Source organism: Brassica napus, chromosome A5, assembly GCF_020379485.1.
Source record: "Brassica napus cultivar Da-Ae chromosome A5, Da-Ae, whole genome shotgun sequence".
Classification (NCBI taxonomy): domain Eukaryota; kingdom Viridiplantae; phylum Streptophyta; class Magnoliopsida; order Brassicales; family Brassicaceae; genus Brassica; species Brassica napus.
In genome coordinates this window covers 25,079,416-25,097,761 of record NC_063438.1, presented here as the reverse complement: position 1 = coordinate 25,097,761, position 18,346 = coordinate 25,079,416, and the positions used below count along the sequence as shown (strand labels likewise).

Here is an 18,346-nt window from a genome sequence, read left to right as displayed (position 1 = left end):
TTGTCCTTAGAACTAACCAACCAATCTTTCATTCCTCTTATAAAAACAAAACCCACATACTTGTCTCCTAACGATAAGAAATAAAACTATATAAAATCTTGCTTGGTTTACTTAATCTCTTTCTACTTAAGTATATAGATTCTGGTTGATCATTACAAAAGGTATGTTTTCTAGGTTAAGTACATTACAAGTCACTACCAATTTCTTAACCAACAAGTCCCTGTTTTCTCACAAAAGAAAAAAATAGTGAAGCACAGTTTGTGTGTTTAGATTTGTACAAGGTCAACGTTTCATGATCTTAATTTCAGAAATGACATTTTCTCTATATCTTGTTTCTTAGTTTGTGATGGAAGCTCTCTTCTTGACTTCTTCTTCTTCCTCCATCGCTGCACCAAACAAGCTTTTCCGTCATGACTGGTGTACGTTGGTTAGAGATAAGAGAAGGCTAAGCCCCACCTGGTGCCGCGTAGGTGGTGGTGGTGGCGATGGGAGAAGCATCAAACCAGAGAGGTCTATTATGGTTTCTTCTCTTTTGAAAGACAGAGGTCAAGTGTTAATAAGGGAGCAGAGTTCACCAGCTATGGATGCTGAGACATTGGTTCTGTCTCCAAACGAGAACGGGAGATACATTGAGGTCAATGGAGTAAAGACTTTGTTGCCGCCTTTTAGTGGCGCTGCTAAGGTGGGGAGTAAAGAAGGACTTGGCATTGTCAGTTTCCTCCAAGGGAAGAAGTTTTTGATCACTGGCTCAACTGGTTTCTTAGCTAAGGGTACAAAACATACTTAACGTATATGTTTATCTATTACCAAAACTGCGTCTTAACATTATCTTCCTTGTGATATCTCCAGTACTGATTGAGAAGGTCTTGAGAATGGCTCCGGATGTTGGGAAGATATATCTCTTGATTAAAGCCAAAAACAAAGAAGCTGCGATTGAGAGGTTAAAGAAAGAGGTAACTCATTTTGTTTTGATTCTTTCTTAGTTATGTGCATAATAACTATAGCACATGGGGTTGGTACTTTTCAGGTGTTGGATACTGAGCTTTTTAATACTCTAAGAGAGACTCATGGAGCATCTTACATGTCTTTCATGTTAGAAAAGCTAGTTCCTGTGACGGGGAACATATGTGACTCAAACATTGGGTTGCAAGTAGATTCAGCTGAGGAGATTGCAAAAGAAGTTGATGTGATTATCAACTCTGCTGCCAATACAACCTTCAATGAAAGGTTTGCATCTTGTATTACTATCTAGATTATGCGCATGGTAGGTACTAAGATTTTGGCAATATAGGTAATTTAATAAAGAGTATATAAAAAAATTAACGAATGTGGGAGTCTATGTATATGTAATTTTTTTAAAAAAAATTGGGGGCCATAGGCCAATGTTTCACTAGCATATGCTCAGGATCGGTCCTGATTATGCACTACCTGTTCTCTTATAGTATTGTCTAGATAGCATCAATGTATCTTGTTGTCTTCATGGCTGCAGATATGATGTTGCTTTGGACATAAACACACGAGGGCCAGGTAATCTCATGGGATTCGCCAAGAAGTGCAAGAAACTCAAGCTTTTCTTGCAAGTATCCACAGGTATGTAACCAAGCAAAACAAACAAACAGAAAGAAAGTAGTGTTTTGATTTCTTCATTTGATAAAAAGCCTTTTGCAGCTTATGTGAATGGACAAAGACAAGGAAGGATCATGGAGAAGCCATTCTCAATGGGAGATTGTATAGCAACCGAGAACTTCCTTGAAGGAAACAAGAAAGCATTAGATGTTGCTAAAGAGTTGAAGCTGGCTCTTGATGCTGCAAGAGAAGGGACTCAAGATCAAGAGGAGGCTCAGAAGATGAAAGATCTCGGTCTAGAGAGGTAGCAATATAAATACCCACTTTGACTATTGCTACAATCTTAAACAAACAAAACATTTGAAACAGGGCGAGATCATATGGATGGCAAGACACTTATGTTTTCACAAAAGCAATGGGAGAAATGATGATCAATAGCACTAGAGGGGACGTACCTGTGGTTATTATAAGGCCTAGCGTCATCGAAAGCACTTACAAAGACCCTTTCCCTGGTTGGATGGAAGGAAACAGGTAACTCATTATATACCATATGTGTATAGATGTTAAATGTATACACATAACAGAACTGATTCTTCCTTAATATTAACATCAGGATGATGGATCCTATAGTTCTATGTTATGGAAAAGGACAGCTGACCGGGTTCTTGGTGGATCCGAAAGGAGTTCTTGATGTGGTTCCTGCTGATATGGTTGTTAACGCGACATTAGCTGCTATTGCTAAGCATGGAGTGGTGAATACAGATCAAGAACCTGAAATTAACGTGTATCAGATCGCTTCTTCTGCGATAAACCCGCTTGTTTTTGAGGACTTGGCAGAGCTTCTTTATAACCACTACAAATCTACCCCGTGCATGGACTCTAAAGGTGTTCCTATCATGGTGCCTTTGATGAAACTTTTCGACTCCGTTGATGATTTCTCGGATCATTTGTGGAAAGATGCTCAAGAACGGAGCGGTTTAATGAATGATGTGAGCTCAGTGGATAGTAAGATGTTGCAGAAGATAAAGTTTATATGCAAAAAGTCTGTTGAACAAGCTAAACACCTTGCCACTATCTATGAGCCGTACACTTTCTATGGTGGAAGGTAAGAACAAACAACATTATAGTTTTAAGACCAAACCGACAAACTTTTGAGTTATTTATTTTTTTTGTGTTTGATGCAGATTTGATAATAGTAATACACAGAGGTTACTGGAATATATGTCAGAAGCAGAGAAGAATGAGTTTGGGTTTGATGTTGGAAACATTAACTGGAAGGATTACATTACAAATGTTCACATTCCCGGTTTAAGAAAGCATGTCTTGAAGGGAAGAGCTTAAGTTCAAATCTGGTTAAAGATGAGCCAAAACCAGAACCATATCTTTTCTTTGATCGTTTTTTTTCTTAATCTTATGTGTACTCGTGTTGTGTTGTCTAGTATATCACTGATTTGTAATAATTTGAATGTAGTGGTAGTGTCAAAGCACGTTAGATTCGATCTACAAGCCCACAATGAAGCTAAACACTGAAAAAAAACATACCTTCTGAAACATAACTATTAAATATTGAATTTTATGAAGTTATATAACATAATTAATGAATAAACGTCTTATCAATTAATTATGCTTCCGCAAATCACCATGTTTATTGCCCTATAAAATCATCTCTCGTTCATTGATACCAATCAAACATCTACCAATATTAAAAATAAATATGGCAAAGTCTATTTACATAGAAATGTTTGTATTCATAGCACTGTTCTTCATGTTACATTCAACTTCTTCCCAAGAAATTGATCAATATTCACAAGAGGTACCAGAAGATGTGAAGATATCTCCTACGTCAGATTTTGATATTTACGTCAAATCTCCTGATGAATCTTCATTTGAAGAAGCCGATTCACCCGCAATGGAATATGAGATGAAGTTTGGACATCATTACACGGACAAACAGTTCGGTTTTCTTGAGGTTTGCGCTCAAAAGCTGAACTCATCACACTGTGGAGATGCTTTGTTCACGAACATGGTAGGTGAGGGAAAGCCAGTATTGTTAGCTGAATGTTGTGGTGAGCTACTAAGGATTGGCAAAGATTGTTATCTAGGAACGGTTCAAGTCATTTTAACGAGATACGAGTATAGAAATATTGCGTCTAAGGCTATTCCGAAAAGCAAACAGACATGGAATGATTGTGTTCGTCTAACTGAGAATTGAAACTCAGATGGGCAGTTTGATTATTATTGAGGAACTAAACTAATTCATATTCCATTGTGATGATGTTTTATATATGCGATTATGTAACTCACGCGTCATGAAAATTACCATTATATAAATAAAGTTAAAGATTTTTTTACAGATCTTATATTAGTATACATGACTCGTTGGAATAACATGCAAGAATCAACGATCAACATGGATTGTATTATTTTTAGGTATCTTTAATGGAAATATATTTCTAAGGTATCATAAATATCTTGATTCCTGGAAACGTAATTACATATCTCCAAATCACACAACTCGACCAACCATTCTGGATATTTGTATCCGCAAACCCGGTACAGTTACTAATGCACTTCTCCTTGCATTCCTTCAACCCGATTCTCCTAACATTATTATACTATATGTGTTCCCAAACAACACAATAAGTTATTGTCAATAACTAATCTTATGTCCAAACAATATAAAACAGTCTTTTTAATAACTTTTTATTTATCTTTTTAAAATTATTTGATTTAAAACCACTCAAATAATTAATACGAAGTTGAAAATAACTATAACTATTTTTGCAGGTTTAGATACTACAAAAAACCATTAAATATGAAATTAATTAAATTAATAAGTTATTTTGTTTGAATTTCAGAAATAAAAAAAAATTGAATTCCTTTAAAATTAATAAATATTATATTGTTATTCGTAATTTATTTTTCTTCATAGGAACATATTATTATATATGCTAAATTATGCTTGGTTTAAGTTAACATTAAATATCTTTATATTAAATAAATTTTAGAACCAATAAATTAACATCAAATAAGTTTTATAATTAAAATTTCATCAAATAAGTATATATCACAAATTTAATCCAACAAACTAAATATGTTTTATTAAAACCTCGTAATGATACATATTGAAGTAATTAAAAACAAAATTAAGTAATATTTTAGATAATTTTCCTCTTTAATAAAATAATTTATTATGTATGTTTAAATACACTAAAATAAAAATGTTAAAACATTACTTATATAATAATGTTAAAATATATTGATATTATAAATTAGATTTTTTTTAAAGATATTTTCGCGCATTTAATCGTGGGTTATAGTCTAGTATCTCTTAAAGCATAACAATTAAATGCTGAATTTTATGAAGTTTTAACATAAAGTGATTAATGAACAAACTTCTTATCAATTAATTATGATTCATCAAAGCACCATGTTCATTGCCCTATAAAATCATCTCTCGTTCATTGATACCACTCAAACATCTACCAATATCAAAAGCAAAAGAAAATATGGCAAAGTCTCTTCACATTGCAATGTTTGTATCTATAGTAATGTTCTTCACGTCAAATTCGATTTCTTCCCAGAAAATTGATCAATATTCACAAGAGGCACCAGGAGATGTGAAGATATCTCCCACATCGGATTTTGATATTTACGTCGAATATCCTGATGAATCTTCATTTAAAGAAGCCGATTCATCCGCACTGGAAGCTGAGGTGAAGTTTGAACATCATTACACGGACAAACAGTTCCGTTTTCTTGAGGTTTGCGCTCAAAAGCTGACCTCATCACACTGTGGAGATGTTCTTTTCAAGAACATGGTAGGTGAGGGAACTCCAGTATTGTTAGCTGAATGTTGTGCTGAGCTACTAAAGATTGGAAAAGATTGTTATCTAGGAACGGCTCAAGTCATTTTATCGACTTACGAGTATAGAAATATTGCGTCTAAGGCTATTCCGAAAAGCAAACAGACATGGAATGATTGTGTTCGTCTAACTGAGAATTGAAACTCAGATGGGTAGTTTGATCGTTATTGAGAAACTAAACTAATTGATATTCCATTGTGATGATGTTTTATATATGTGATTATGTAACTCACGTGTCATGACAGTTACCATTATATAAATAAAGTTAAAGATCTTTTTACAGATCTTATATTAGTATACATGACTCGTTGGAATAACATGCAAGAATCAACGATCAACATAGATTGTGTTATTTTTAGATATCTTTAATGGATATATATTTCTAGGGTATCATAAATATCTTGATTCTTGGCAACGTAATTACATATATCTATGAGCTCTCCGCTCCAAATCACACAACCCGACCCACCATTCTGGATATTCGTATCCGCAAACCCGGTAAAGTTACTAATGCACTTCTCCTTGCATTCCTTCGACTCGATTCTCCTAACATTATTCTACTATATGTGTTCACAAACAACACAATAAGTTATTGTCAATAATTAATCTTACGTCCAAACAATATAAAGCATTAGTTCCAGTCTTTTTAATAACTTTTTATTTATCTTTTTTCAATTATTTGTTTTAAAACCACTCAAATAATTTATACGAAGTTAAAAATAACTATAACTATTTTTGCTGGTTTAGATACTACAAAAAAAACATTTAATATGAGATTAATTAAATTAATAAGTTATTTTGTTTGTATTTCAGAAAAAAAAATTGAATTCCTTTAAACTTAATAAATACTCTCTCTATTCCTAATTCGATGATGTTTTAAGAAAGGAATTTTGTTTCAAATTAGATGAAGTTTTGAGACTTTTAAGGTAATAAAAACTAATAAAATATTCCTACTAATTAATTTTTTTAATTAATTAATCTTTTTTCCAATATTTATGCACACTTCACGATGAAGTCAACAATAGTTTAATTACCTTCTTTAATCATTGTAGTTTAATTACATTCTTTAATCCAATATTACACAAAAAGTGGAAACAACTCGGTACTAAGAGTTTTAATCAAGAATAGAAAAAGAATACCTGGAACCCATGAAATCTCTTCATCACCATCGCTGAAGATTTCTTCTCTGGGTGGAGATGCATTTAAATCAAACAAAACTCCTCTTTCATCATTTTTGAGCTTACAAATTCAAATCAAAATTGGTATTGTTCTGAAACTAGTGTAAGTAAAAAACGGTCTCAAATTTTTTTTCAGTTTGGCTCCATTATGTTTCTTTGAAATTTAACTTCATGCATGTAAAATTTAGTTCCAAATTAAAAAGATACTAAAAGATGCCGTGTCACTGTTTGTGTTCACACTATGAGTAGCATTACTTTTGTCTGTCTAATCAAATGTTTTGAATATAAATAATATTTTTCTTAATCTGTGTGTTTTGTATTAAAACATCATCTAATGAGGAACAGAGAGAGTATTAGATTGTTATTCGAAAATTATTTTTCTTCATAAGAACATATTATTATATATGCTAAATTATGCTTGGTTTAAGTTAACATTAAATAGCTTTATATTAAATAAATTTTAGAACCAATAAATTAACATCAAATAAGTTTTATAATTAACATTTTATCAAATAAGTATATATCACAAATTTAATTCGACAAACTAAATATGTTTTATTAAAACCTCGTAATGATACATATTGAAGTAATTAAAAACAAAATTAATTAATATTTTAGATAATTTTCCTCTTTAATAAAATAATTTATTATGTATGTTTAAATACACTAAAATAAAAATGTTAAAACTTTACCTATATAATAATGTTAAAATATATTGATATTATAAATTAGATTTTTTTAAAAGATATTTTCGCGCATTTAATCGTGGGTTATAGTCTAGTATCTCTTAAAGCAAAACAATTAAATGCTGAATTTTATGAAGTTTTAACATAAAGTGATTAATGAACAAACTTCTTATCAATTAATTATGATTCATCAAAGCACCATGTTCATTGCCCTATAAAATCATCTCTCGTTCATTGATACCACTCAAACATCTACCAATATCAAAAGCAAAAGAAAATATGGCAAAGTCTCTTCACATTGCAATGTTTGTATCTATAGTAATGTACTTCACGTCAAATTCGATTTCTTCCCAGGAAATTGATCAATATTCACAAGAGGCACCAGGAGATGTGAAGATATCTCCCACATCGGATTTTGATATTTACGTCGAATATCCTGATGAATCTTCATTTAAAGAAGCCGATTCACCCGCACTGGAAGCTGAGGCGAAGTTTGAACATCATTACGCGGACAAACAGTTCCGTTTTCTTAAGGTTTGCGCTCAAAAATTGACCTCATCACACTGTGGAGATGTTCTTTTCAAGAACATGGTAAGTGAGGGAACGCCAGTATTGTTAGCTGAATGTTGTGCTGAGCTACTAAAGATTGGAAAAGATTGTTATCTAGGAACGGCACAAGTCATTTTATCGACTTACGAGTATAGAAATATTGCGTCTAAGGCTATTCCGAAAAGTAAACAGACATGGAATGATTGTGTTCGTCTAACTGAGAATTGAAACTCAGATGGGCAGTTTGATCGTTATTGAGGAACTAAACTAATTGATATTCCATTGTGCTGATGTTTTATATATACGATTATGTAACTCACGCGTTATGACAGTTACCATTTATACTATTAAAGCAGAATCCTTCTTAGAATTATGCCCCTGATTTTTTCAATTAATTACAAAAATTTCCATTAATTTTTCCAATTGTTTTTAATGGTTTTCAGAAATTAAAAGCCCAACATTACTTCTGTCCAACTAAACAAAACAACCCAATAATTTAAAAACTTAAAGTCAAAGAAGCCCAACAGTGTTTTCTTTTAAAAACAATTATAAGTCAATTTAAATACATAATTATTATTTAATATTTGTGTAATTATAATTTAAAATTTATGCATTATTTAAAAATATGTAGAATGAAAAATGTATTGTCTATTACATTTTTTCATATAATATTTAATTAATAAGTTAAAATTGTAAATAAATAACCTTAGCAAATATTTAATCACAATATGATTAAATTTATTGAGTAGAAGTTTACCATATTAAAATCTTTTAACTAATTAATTAGTACAGAAATTTATTATTATATAATAAGAAAATAAAGAAGACAAGATTATAAAAAAATACTATAAACAAATATAAAATCTATTAAAATATAGACTAGACAAATATTTATTAATTTAAATGAAATTTTAAAAAGAAATGATTCCGCGCTTTGAAAGCGCGGATCAAAATCTAGTTATATAAATAAAGTTAAAGATCTTTTTACAGATCTTATATTAGTATACGTGACTTGTTGGAATAACATGCAAGAATCAACGATCAACATGGATTGTATTATTTTTAGGTATCCTTAATGGATATATATTTCTAGGGCATCCTAAATATCTTGATTCCTGGCAACATAATTACAAATATCTATGAGCTCTCCACTCCAAACCACACAACCCGACCCACCATTCTAGATATTCGTATCCGCAAACCCGGTAAAGTTACTAATGCACTTCTCCTTGCATTCCTTCAACCCGATTCTCCTAACATTATTCTACTATATGTGTTTCCAAACAACACAATAAGTTATTGTCAATAACTAATCTTATGTCCAAACAATATAAAACATTAGGTCCAGTCTTTTTAATAACTTTATATTTATCTTTTTAAAAGTATATGATTTAAAACTTCTCAAATAATTAATACGAAGTTGAAAATAACTATAACTATTTATGCGGGTTTAGATACTACAAAAAAGCATATAATATGAAATTAATTAAATTATTATGTTTTTTGTTTGTATTTCAGAAATAAAAAAATTGAATTCCTTTAAAAATTAATAAGTATTAGATTGTTATTCGTAAATTATTTTTCTTCATAGGAACATATTATTATATATGCTAAATTATGCTTGGTTTAAGTTAACATTAAATAGCTTTATATAAAATAAATGTTAGAATCAGTAAATTAACATCAAATAAGTTTTATAATTAAAATTTTATCAAATAAGTATATATCACAAATTTAATACAACAAACTAAAGATGTTTTATTAAAACCTCGTAATGATACATATTGAAGTAATTAAAAATAAAATTAAGTAATATTTTAGATAATTTTCCTCTTTAATAAAATAATTTATGATGTATGTTTAAATACACTAAAATAAAAATGTTAAAACATTACTTATATAATAATGTCAAAATATATTGGTATTATAAATTAGATTTTTTTAAAAGATATTTTCGCGCATTTAATCGTGGGTTATAGTCTAGTATCTCTTAGAACATAACAATTAAATGCTGAATTTTATGAAGTTTTAACATAAAGTGATTAATGAACAAACGTCTTATCAATTAATTATGATTCCTCAAAGCACCATGTTCATTGCCCTATAAAATCATCTCTTGTTCATTGATACCACTCAAACATCTACCAATATCAAAAGCAAAAGAAAATATGACAAAGTCTCTTCACATTGCAATGTTTGTATCTATAGTAATGTTATTCACGTCAAATTCGATTTCTTCCCAGGAAATTGATCAATATTCACAAGAGGCACCAGGAGATGTGAAGATATCTCCCACATCGGATTTTGATATTTACGTCGAATATCCTGATGAATCTTCATTTAAAGAAGCCGATTCACCCGCACTGGAAGCTGAGGTGAAGTTTGAACATCATTACACGGACAAACAGTTCCATTTTCTTGAGGTTTGCGCTCAAAAGCTGACCTCATCACGCTGTGGAGATGTTCTTTTCAAGAACATGGTAGGTGAGGGAACGCCAGTATTGTTAGCTGAATGTTGTGCTGAGCTACTAAAGATTGGAAAAGATTGTTATCTAGGAACGACTCAAGTTATTTTATCGACTTACGAGTATAGAAATATTGCGTCTAAGGCTATTCCGAAAAGCAAACAGACATGGAATGATTGTGTTCGTCTAACTGAGAATTGAAACTCAGATGGGCAGTTTGATCGTTATTGAGGAACTAAACTAATTGATATTCCATTGTGATGATGTTTTATATATGTGATTATGTAACTCACGCGTCATGACAATTACCATTATATAAATAAAGTTAAAGATATTTTTACAGATCTTATATTAGTATACGTGACTCGTTGGAATAACATGCAAGAATCAACGATCAACATGGATTGTATTATTTTTAGGTATCTTTAATGGATATATATTTCTAGGGCATCCTAAATATCTTGATTCCTGGCAACATAATTACATATATCTATGAGCTCTCCACTCCAAACCACACAACCCGACCCACCATTCTGGATATTCGTATCCGCAAATCCGGTAAAGTTACTAATGCACTTCTCCTTGCATTCCTTCAACCCGATTCTCCTAACATTATTCTACTATAAGTGTTTCCAAACAACACAATAAGTTATTGTCAATAACTAATCTTATGTCCAAACAATATAAAACATTAGGTCCAGTCTTTTTAATAACTTTATATTTATCTTCTTAAAATTATATGATTTAAAACTTCTCAAAGAATTAATACGAAGTTGAAAATAACTATAACTATTTTTGCGGGTTTAGATACTACAAAAAAGCATATAATATGAAATTAATTAAATTAATATGTTTTTTGTTTGCATTTCAGAAATAAAAAAAATTGAATTCCTTTAAAAATTAATAAGTATTAGATTGTTATTCGTAAATTATTTTTCTTCATAGGAACATATTATTATATATGCTAAATTATGCTTGGTTTAAGTTAACATTAAATAGCTTTATATAAAATAAATGTTAGAATCAGTAAATTAACATCAAATAAGTTTTATAATTAAAATTTTATCAAATAAGTATATATCACAAATTTAATACAACAAACTAAAGATGTTTTATTAAAACCTCGTAATGATACATATTGAAGTAATTAAAAACAAAATTAAGTAATATTTTAGATAATTTTCCTCTTTAATAAAATAATTTATTATGTATGTTTAAATACACTAAAATAAAAATGTTAAAACATTACTTATATAATAATGTCAAAATATATTGGTATTATAAATTAGATTTTTTGTAAAGATATTTTCGCGCATTTAATCGTAGGTTATAGTCTAGTATCTCTTAAAACATAACAATTAAATGCTGAATTTTATGAAGTTTTAATATAAAGTGATTAATGAACAAACGTCTTATCAATTAATTATGATTCCTCAAAGCACCATGTTCATTGCCCTATAAAATCATCTCTCGTTCATTGATACCACTCAAACATCTACCAATATCAAAAGCAAAAGAAAATATGACAAAGTCTCTTCACATTGCAATGTTTGTATCTATAGTAATGTTATTCACGTCAAATTCGATTTCTTCCCAGGAAATTGATCAATATTCACAAGAGGCACCAGGAGATGTGAAGATATCTCCCACATCGGATTTTGATATTTACGTCGAATATCCTGATGAATCTTCATTTAAAGAAGCCGATTCACCCGCACTGGAAGCTGAGGTGAAGTTTGAACATCATTACACGGACAAACAGTTCCGTTTTCTTGAGGTTTGCGCTCAAAAGCTGACCTCATCACACTGTGGAGATGTTCTTTTCAAGAACATGGTAGGTGAGGGAACGCCAGTATTGTTAGCTGAATGTTGTGCTGAGCTACTAAAGATTGGAAAAGATTGTTATCTAGGAACGGCTCAAGTTATTTTATCGACTTACGAGTATAGAAATATTGCGTCTAAGGCTATTCCGAAAAGCAAACATACATGGAATGATTGTGTTCGTCTAACTGAGAATTGAAACTCAGATGGGCAGTTTGATCGTTATTGAGGAACTAAACTAATTGATATTCCATTGTGATGATGTTTTATATATGCGATTATGTAACTCACGCGTCATGACACTTACCATTATATAAATAAAGTTAAAGATCTTTTTACAGATCTTATATTAGTATACATGACTCGTTGAAATAACATGCAAGAATCAACGATCAACATGGATTGTATTATTTTTAGGTATCTTTAATGGATATATATTTCTAGGGTATCATAAATATCTTGATTCCTGGCAACATAATTACATATATCTATGAGCTCTCCACTCCAAATCACACAACCCGACCCACCATTCTGGATATTCGTATCCGCAAACCCGGTAAAGTTACTAATGCACTTCTCCTTGAATTTCTTTAACCCGATTCTCCTAACATTATTCTACTATATGTGTTCCCAAACAACACAATAAGTTATTGTCAATAACTAATCTTATGTCCAAAGAATATAAAACATTAGGTCCAGTCTTTTTAATAACTTTTTATTTATATTTTTTAAATTATTTGATTTAAATCCACTCAAATAATTTATACGAAGTTGAAAATAACTATAACTATTTTTGCGGGTTTAGATACTACAGAAAAGCATTTAACTTGAAATTAATTAAATTAAAATTTTATTTTGTTTGTATTTTCAGAAATAAAAAATCGAATTCCTTTTAACTTAATAAATATTAGATTGTTCTTTGTAAATTATTTTTATTAATTCATAAGAACATATTATTATATATGCTATATTATGCTTGGTTTAAGTTAAAATTAAATAGTTTTATAGAAATAAAATGTTAGAATCAATAAATTAACATCAAATAAGTTTTATAATTAAAATTTTATCAAATAAGCATATATTAAAAATTTAATCCAACAAATTAAAGATGTTTTCTTAAAACCTCGTAATGATACAGGTTGAAGTAATTAAAAAAAAATTAAGTAATATTTTAGATAATTTTCCTCTTTAATAAAATAATTTATTATGTATGTTTAAATACACTAAAATAAAAATGTTAAAACATTACTTATATAATAATGTTAAAATATATTGATATTATAAATTAGATTTTTTTTTAAAGATATTTTCGCACATTTAATCGTGGGTTATAGTCTAGTATATTTTAAAACCTAACTATTAAATGCTGAATTTTATGAAGTTATAACATAAAGTGATTAATGAACAAACGTCTTATCAATTAATTATGCTTCCGCAAAGCATCATGTTCATTGCCCTATAAAATCATCTCTCGTTCACTGATACCAATCAAACATCAACCAATATCAAAAACTAAAGCAAATATGGCAAAGTCTCTTTACATTGCAATGTTTGTATCTATAGTAATGTTCTTCATGGCAAATTCAATTTCTTCCAAGGAAATTGGTCAATATTCACAAGAGGCACCAGGAGATGTAAAGATATCTCCCACATCGGATTTTGATATTTACGTCGAATCTCCCGATGAATCTCTATTTGAAGAAGTCGATTCACCCGCAATGGAATATGAGATGAAGTCTGGACATCATTACACACACAAACAACTTGGTTTTCTTGAGGCTTGCTTTCAAAATCTAAACTCATTAGACTGTGGAGATAATATTTTCAAGAACATGTTAGATGAGGCAGCACAAGTATTATCAAATGAATGTTGTCATGATCTATTAAAGATTAGCAAAGATTGTTACCTAGGAATGACTCAAAGCATTTTATCGAGTTATGAGTATAGATTTATTGCGTCTAAGGCTATTCCCAAAAGTAAACAGACATGGAATGATTGTGTTCTTAGAGTTGGGAACCTGATTGGTAGCCCAATCGCTTTTGAGGAACTACACTAATTGATGTTCCGGTGTGCTGATGTTTTATATATGTGATTTTGTAACTCAGGCGTTATGAGACTTACCATTATATAAATAAAGCTAAAGATCTTTTACAGATCTTATATTAGTATACGAGACTCATTAGAGTAACATGAAAGCTGAATCAACTATCAACATTGGTGGTATTTGTCTTTAGGTTTCTTTAATGGATATAGATGTTTGGGGACAACGCTAGCAGCTCTTAGTAATTCCGCATATTTATGGACTATGAGCTCTTCGCTCTAAATTACACAATCCGACCCACCATTTCAGATATCAATACTCGCAAACCCAGTAGAGTTACAGTCTCTATTGTACTTCTCCTTGCATTCCTTCAGCCTGATTCTCTTATCCACAATGGTTATACTTGTCTCTGACAACGATCATGTTCCTCAAGAGCAAAAAACCATCTAGGTCTCCGCAGCTCAGTGGCGAGCCTCTCACACAACCATTGAACACATCTACCAAAGCAAATGACGTGGCATTCTTGGGAATGAAACCTTTGATACAGTTACATGTCAGTATCGTGCTAATGTTATAGTAAACATTTTATTATCATATTTTTAATACTAATGAGGCATGATTTGATTTTAATTTGCATATTTTATCTCTTAATCCTGGATTATATATAGTTTTCAGCAGACAAGAAAATGTTATTTCCACATTCTATGACTTGTTTTTAGACTTTCATCAATTCATTACAACATATTATTGTTATTAGTCGATAACTTTGACTTAACCACGTGAATTTTATCCCAAAAAAAACTTAACCACCTAAAATCTAATTTTTTTTATAAAGAAATTAGTTTTTGATCCGCGTTTTGCAGATTTATTTTTCATTTTTATATGTTTATATCTTTGAGAATGCCATGAAATTGACCGTGTGTTTCTATTGTGTTTAGTTTTTGGTCTTTCTAATTTTTGAGATTATTTTTTCTTTAAACGATGCCCGGGTTATTATTAATTTTATTTGATAAATTAAACATTGAAATATAATTAGAATTCGAAGTATACTTTTAGGTTTTATCAGTTTTAAAGATGGTCATTTGATTTGAAATTTGTATAAAAATTCCAACTTTTATTTTGGAATTTTTAAAAGAAATATATGTTTACTGATGTGTGGTATATTTTAATAAGATAAATATATTAATATAATATGGCATAGTATTATGTAGATAATTAAAATTTATATTTACAATTATGTAATATAAAACTATAGATATTATTGAAAACTATAATATTTGTTGTAATATGAATTAGTTTAAATTATGTACAACTATCTGTGCAAAATTACGTAGTTTGTAAATGTGTATATGTGATAAAACTATAATAATACATACTATATTTTAACTAATATTGGTTTATATATCTAATATATTTAATTGTGTATTTCATATTAATCAAAAATATAAAAGATTTAAATTAGACAGAAACCGTTCAAAAATAAATATAGTTTTTCATTTGACCCGCAATTTCAAAATGCGAGATGTTTTATAAATAATTAACATAATCTTTAATTTTGGAAATGATATATGTTTTTGAATTATTTTACGTTTTTTATATTACCATTAACATTTATTTTAAATTTTAAATGAGAAATGATTTTGTAATTGTAACTAAAATTTATATAAATGTAACTTATGAAAATTAAAAAAAATGTAACCAGGATAATTACCAAAAATAGCATTTTGAATATACCACTTTTCACTTCTACTTTATTCAACTTTGCCATTAAACTTTTAATTGGCAAATGACTATTATATCCCTAATTAATTGAACCTAAACTATTCAATTAGATAGGTTATATATTCTTCCTCCATGTGAGATCCGGCGAGCTCCGGCAAAGGACGATGATTGGAGATTATTGGGGATACTGTGAACAAGAACGAGGAACATATCTGGAAATATGTAAATGGGAAGAGATTTCTACACAGATTAGATTAATGAACATGATATCAGATTCATTGACATCTTGTACTGATTCCAATTTTGTCTCGTGCTTGTTATTCCTGGCTTTTAATGTTTTGGTGTTGATGTATCTGATAGAGCAAGTGGAAAGAGGAGCTGGAACAAGCGGAAAGACCGAGAAAATAAAAGTAACCAATAAACATGGACACGTTAAGGAAGAAACTGACTCCAATGATTCAGAGTTTTGGATGCTTAAGTCAAGTTTTGGTTCAGAGTCAGAGTAGGAGAGTGATGAAGAAAACTGCAAAGGTACCTCTTTTTGGTGTTTTTTGTTGGTTCTACTTTCATCTTTCTATCGAAACTTAAACTAGATTTGTGTCTGATCTTGGTACAGGTTCTCATTGTGATGCCAGATAATATGAGGAGCTCTCAGAAAGGTAAAGGTAAATGTATACATTTACTCTTATTTCTGTGTATTTCTTACAAAATTGCGGATTGGTTTTGATGTTCACCTCTAGTTGTTTTGTCTCTTCTACAGAGCAAAGAGGATGTCAATAGAGATTGGACCAAGTATGATCATTACGGCAGCGCCACTATGATCATGAGGCAGTCTTTGGAAGAGCAGATGAGTTCTGTTACGGAGAAGAGTGCTAAGTATGCTCAGATTGCTGCTGAGGAAGTGCCCAAGAGTCTTTACTGCCTTGGTGTTCGTCTCACTACTGAGTGATTTCAGAACTCGAGTTTTAGGGGAAGCTCGCGGAGAGAATCTATGTTGTGGCTTCTAATCTCACCGATAACAGTCTTTACCATGTCTATGTGTTTTCTAATAACATTGTTGCTACTTCGGTTGTGGTTAACTCCACTGCTCTCAAATCCAAGGCCCCTGAGAAATTCGTCCTTCATCTTGTCACTAATGCGATGAAGTCATGGTTTGCTATGAATATGAACTTCTTAATTGATTCCGGCTTGGTTGATTCAGTATGTGGAAATTGCAGGTGACGAGTGTGCAATCTTCGCTGTTTTTAGAAGCAGCATTTGCGTCAAATGATATGCAGCATTTGGCTGCAATGTTAAGGGTCTTGTCGGAATTGATTCCAGGATTCAAAGAAACTACCGAGTATTACACATTCTAAGGTCTTCTTAATGAGACCAGTTCCCCAGTTGCTGTCTGAGATTTAACATCTCTTACCTTATTTATGTTCAATAACTTAGATAATAAGAAATTTCGTTGATAATATTTCAATTTATGTATGTTTCATTCAAAGAAAACAATGATTAGTTTTCTCAAATCAGTCTTCTTATTTGTTTGAGTTAAGATCTTCCAAACTTATGTTTTTTTGTAATTCAGGAGTAACAAAATGAATATAGTCTAAATCTGGATCTAATTTTGAAATTTTTTTAACTGGATTTTCTTTCAAATTAAATCCTTATTTACTCTTTAAGAATTTTTTTAAAAGTTTAGGTTTGACATCTCTAACCTATACGTTGCGAACTTGGACAAAACCAAAACAAGATTAAGCATTGTTTTCAGAATATTTAATTTTTAATTTTGTTGGGTTTGATTTGGATCTTTCCAGTGTACATATGTTTAAACACCATCCTCTTCAAAACGGTTGTTTAAGTGTTCATTTTTGGGTAGGTCCAAGACGTGACTGGGACAATTCAAAGCGCTAGTTATCTCCGTAACACATCATATTTCCCCTTACATTAAGATAAAGTATACTCGTGAATCTCAATTGGATGCAATAAATAAAAACAAAATCCCTTCCCATCAAGGCATCAAACTGCCAAAGTCAATTCTAGAAAAATATTAAAAACTATTCTTTTTTTATTTTATTTTAGAGACTTCTCTTCCTTTTTATTCTGTAGGAAGAAAAAACAAAAAAAGAAGAAGAAGAGGAGAATCGTCTCTTTCTTTCTCTTAGACCATCTACAATGCTACGCTAAAATTTACTCTATATTTCACTCTAAAATAGAGTAACTCTATTATAGAGTTGAATTTGCTCCAATGGTTCACTCTATAATAGAGTTACTCTATAATAGAGTGAAATATAGAGTAATCTTATTTTTTCACTCTATATTTGGAGTAAAAAAAACAAGATTACTCTATATTCCACTCTATTATAGAGTAACTCTATTATAGAGTGAACCATTGGAGCAAATTCAACTCTATAATAGAGTTACTCTATTTTAGAGTGAAATATAGAGTAAATTTTAGTGTTGCATTGG

General features: G+C 30.4%; 7 protein-coding genes across 7 annotated transcripts; all 7 read left to right on the top strand.

Annotated features, from left to right (window-relative positions):
- The first annotated feature begins 41 nt into the window (after nucleotides 1-41).
- LOC106414558 (fatty acyl-CoA reductase 2, chloroplastic) lies at nucleotides 42-3,065 on the top strand. Its single transcript, XM_013855193.3, has 9 exons — nucleotides 42-161; nucleotides 341-770; nucleotides 850-953; nucleotides 1,028-1,227; nucleotides 1,490-1,590; nucleotides 1,669-1,870; nucleotides 1,936-2,097; nucleotides 2,180-2,671; nucleotides 2,751-3,065. Exons 2-9 carry the CDS (start codon nucleotides 347-349, stop codon nucleotides 2,905-2,907), a joined length of 1,842 nt encoding a protein of 613 aa, XP_013710647.2. The 5' UTR covers nucleotides 42-161; nucleotides 341-346; the 3' UTR covers nucleotides 2,908-3,065.
- Nucleotides 3,066-3,248: 183 nt separating this feature from the next.
- BNAA05G27070D (protein DOWN-REGULATED IN DIF1 11) lies at nucleotides 3,249-3,876 on the top strand. Its single transcript, XM_013853665.2, has one exon. It carries the CDS (start codon nucleotides 3,281-3,283, stop codon nucleotides 3,776-3,778), a length of 498 nt encoding a protein of 165 aa, XP_013709119.1. The 5' UTR covers nucleotides 3,249-3,280; the 3' UTR covers nucleotides 3,779-3,876.
- Nucleotides 3,877-5,056: 1,180 nt separating this feature from the next.
- Nucleotides 5,057-5,580, top strand: LOC106414936 (protein DOWN-REGULATED IN DIF1 11-like). Its single transcript, XM_013855518.3, has one exon. The coding sequence runs from the start codon at nucleotides 5,076-5,078 to the stop codon at nucleotides 5,571-5,573; it is 498 nt and encodes a 165-aa protein (XP_013710972.2). The 5' UTR covers nucleotides 5,057-5,075; the 3' UTR covers nucleotides 5,574-5,580.
- A 1,976-nt stretch (nucleotides 5,581-7,556) lies between these two features.
- LOC106412763 (protein DOWN-REGULATED IN DIF1 11-like) lies at nucleotides 7,557-8,982 on the top strand. The gene has a single exon (XM_013853664.3). It carries the CDS (start codon nucleotides 7,576-7,578, stop codon nucleotides 8,071-8,073), a length of 498 nt encoding a protein of 165 aa, XP_013709118.2. The 5' UTR covers nucleotides 7,557-7,575; the 3' UTR covers nucleotides 8,074-8,982.
- An 18-nt stretch (nucleotides 8,983-9,000) lies between these two features.
- Nucleotides 9,001-10,664, top strand: LOC106412761 (protein DOWN-REGULATED IN DIF1 11-like). Its single transcript, XM_048779946.1, has one exon. It carries the CDS (start codon nucleotides 10,014-10,016, stop codon nucleotides 10,509-10,511), a length of 498 nt encoding a protein of 165 aa, XP_048635903.1. The 5' UTR covers nucleotides 9,001-10,013; the 3' UTR covers nucleotides 10,512-10,664.
- A 22-nt stretch (nucleotides 10,665-10,686) lies between these two features.
- LOC106412760 (protein DOWN-REGULATED IN DIF1 11-like) lies at nucleotides 10,687-12,432 on the top strand. Its single transcript, XM_048779945.1, has one exon. The coding sequence runs from the start codon at nucleotides 11,833-11,835 to the stop codon at nucleotides 12,328-12,330; it is 498 nt and encodes a 165-aa protein (XP_048635902.1). The 5' UTR covers nucleotides 10,687-11,832; the 3' UTR covers nucleotides 12,331-12,432.
- Nucleotides 12,433-13,550: 1,118 nt separating this feature from the next.
- LOC106412756 (protein DOWN-REGULATED IN DIF1 11-like) lies at nucleotides 13,551-17,502 on the top strand. Its single transcript, XM_048779944.1, has 3 exons — nucleotides 13,551-16,426; nucleotides 16,512-16,554; nucleotides 16,656-17,502. Exon 1 carries the CDS (start codon nucleotides 13,655-13,657, stop codon nucleotides 14,186-14,188), a length of 534 nt encoding a protein of 177 aa, XP_048635901.1. The 5' UTR covers nucleotides 13,551-13,654; the 3' UTR covers nucleotides 14,189-16,426; nucleotides 16,512-16,554; nucleotides 16,656-17,502.
- Nucleotides 17,503-18,346: the final 844 nt, after the last annotated feature.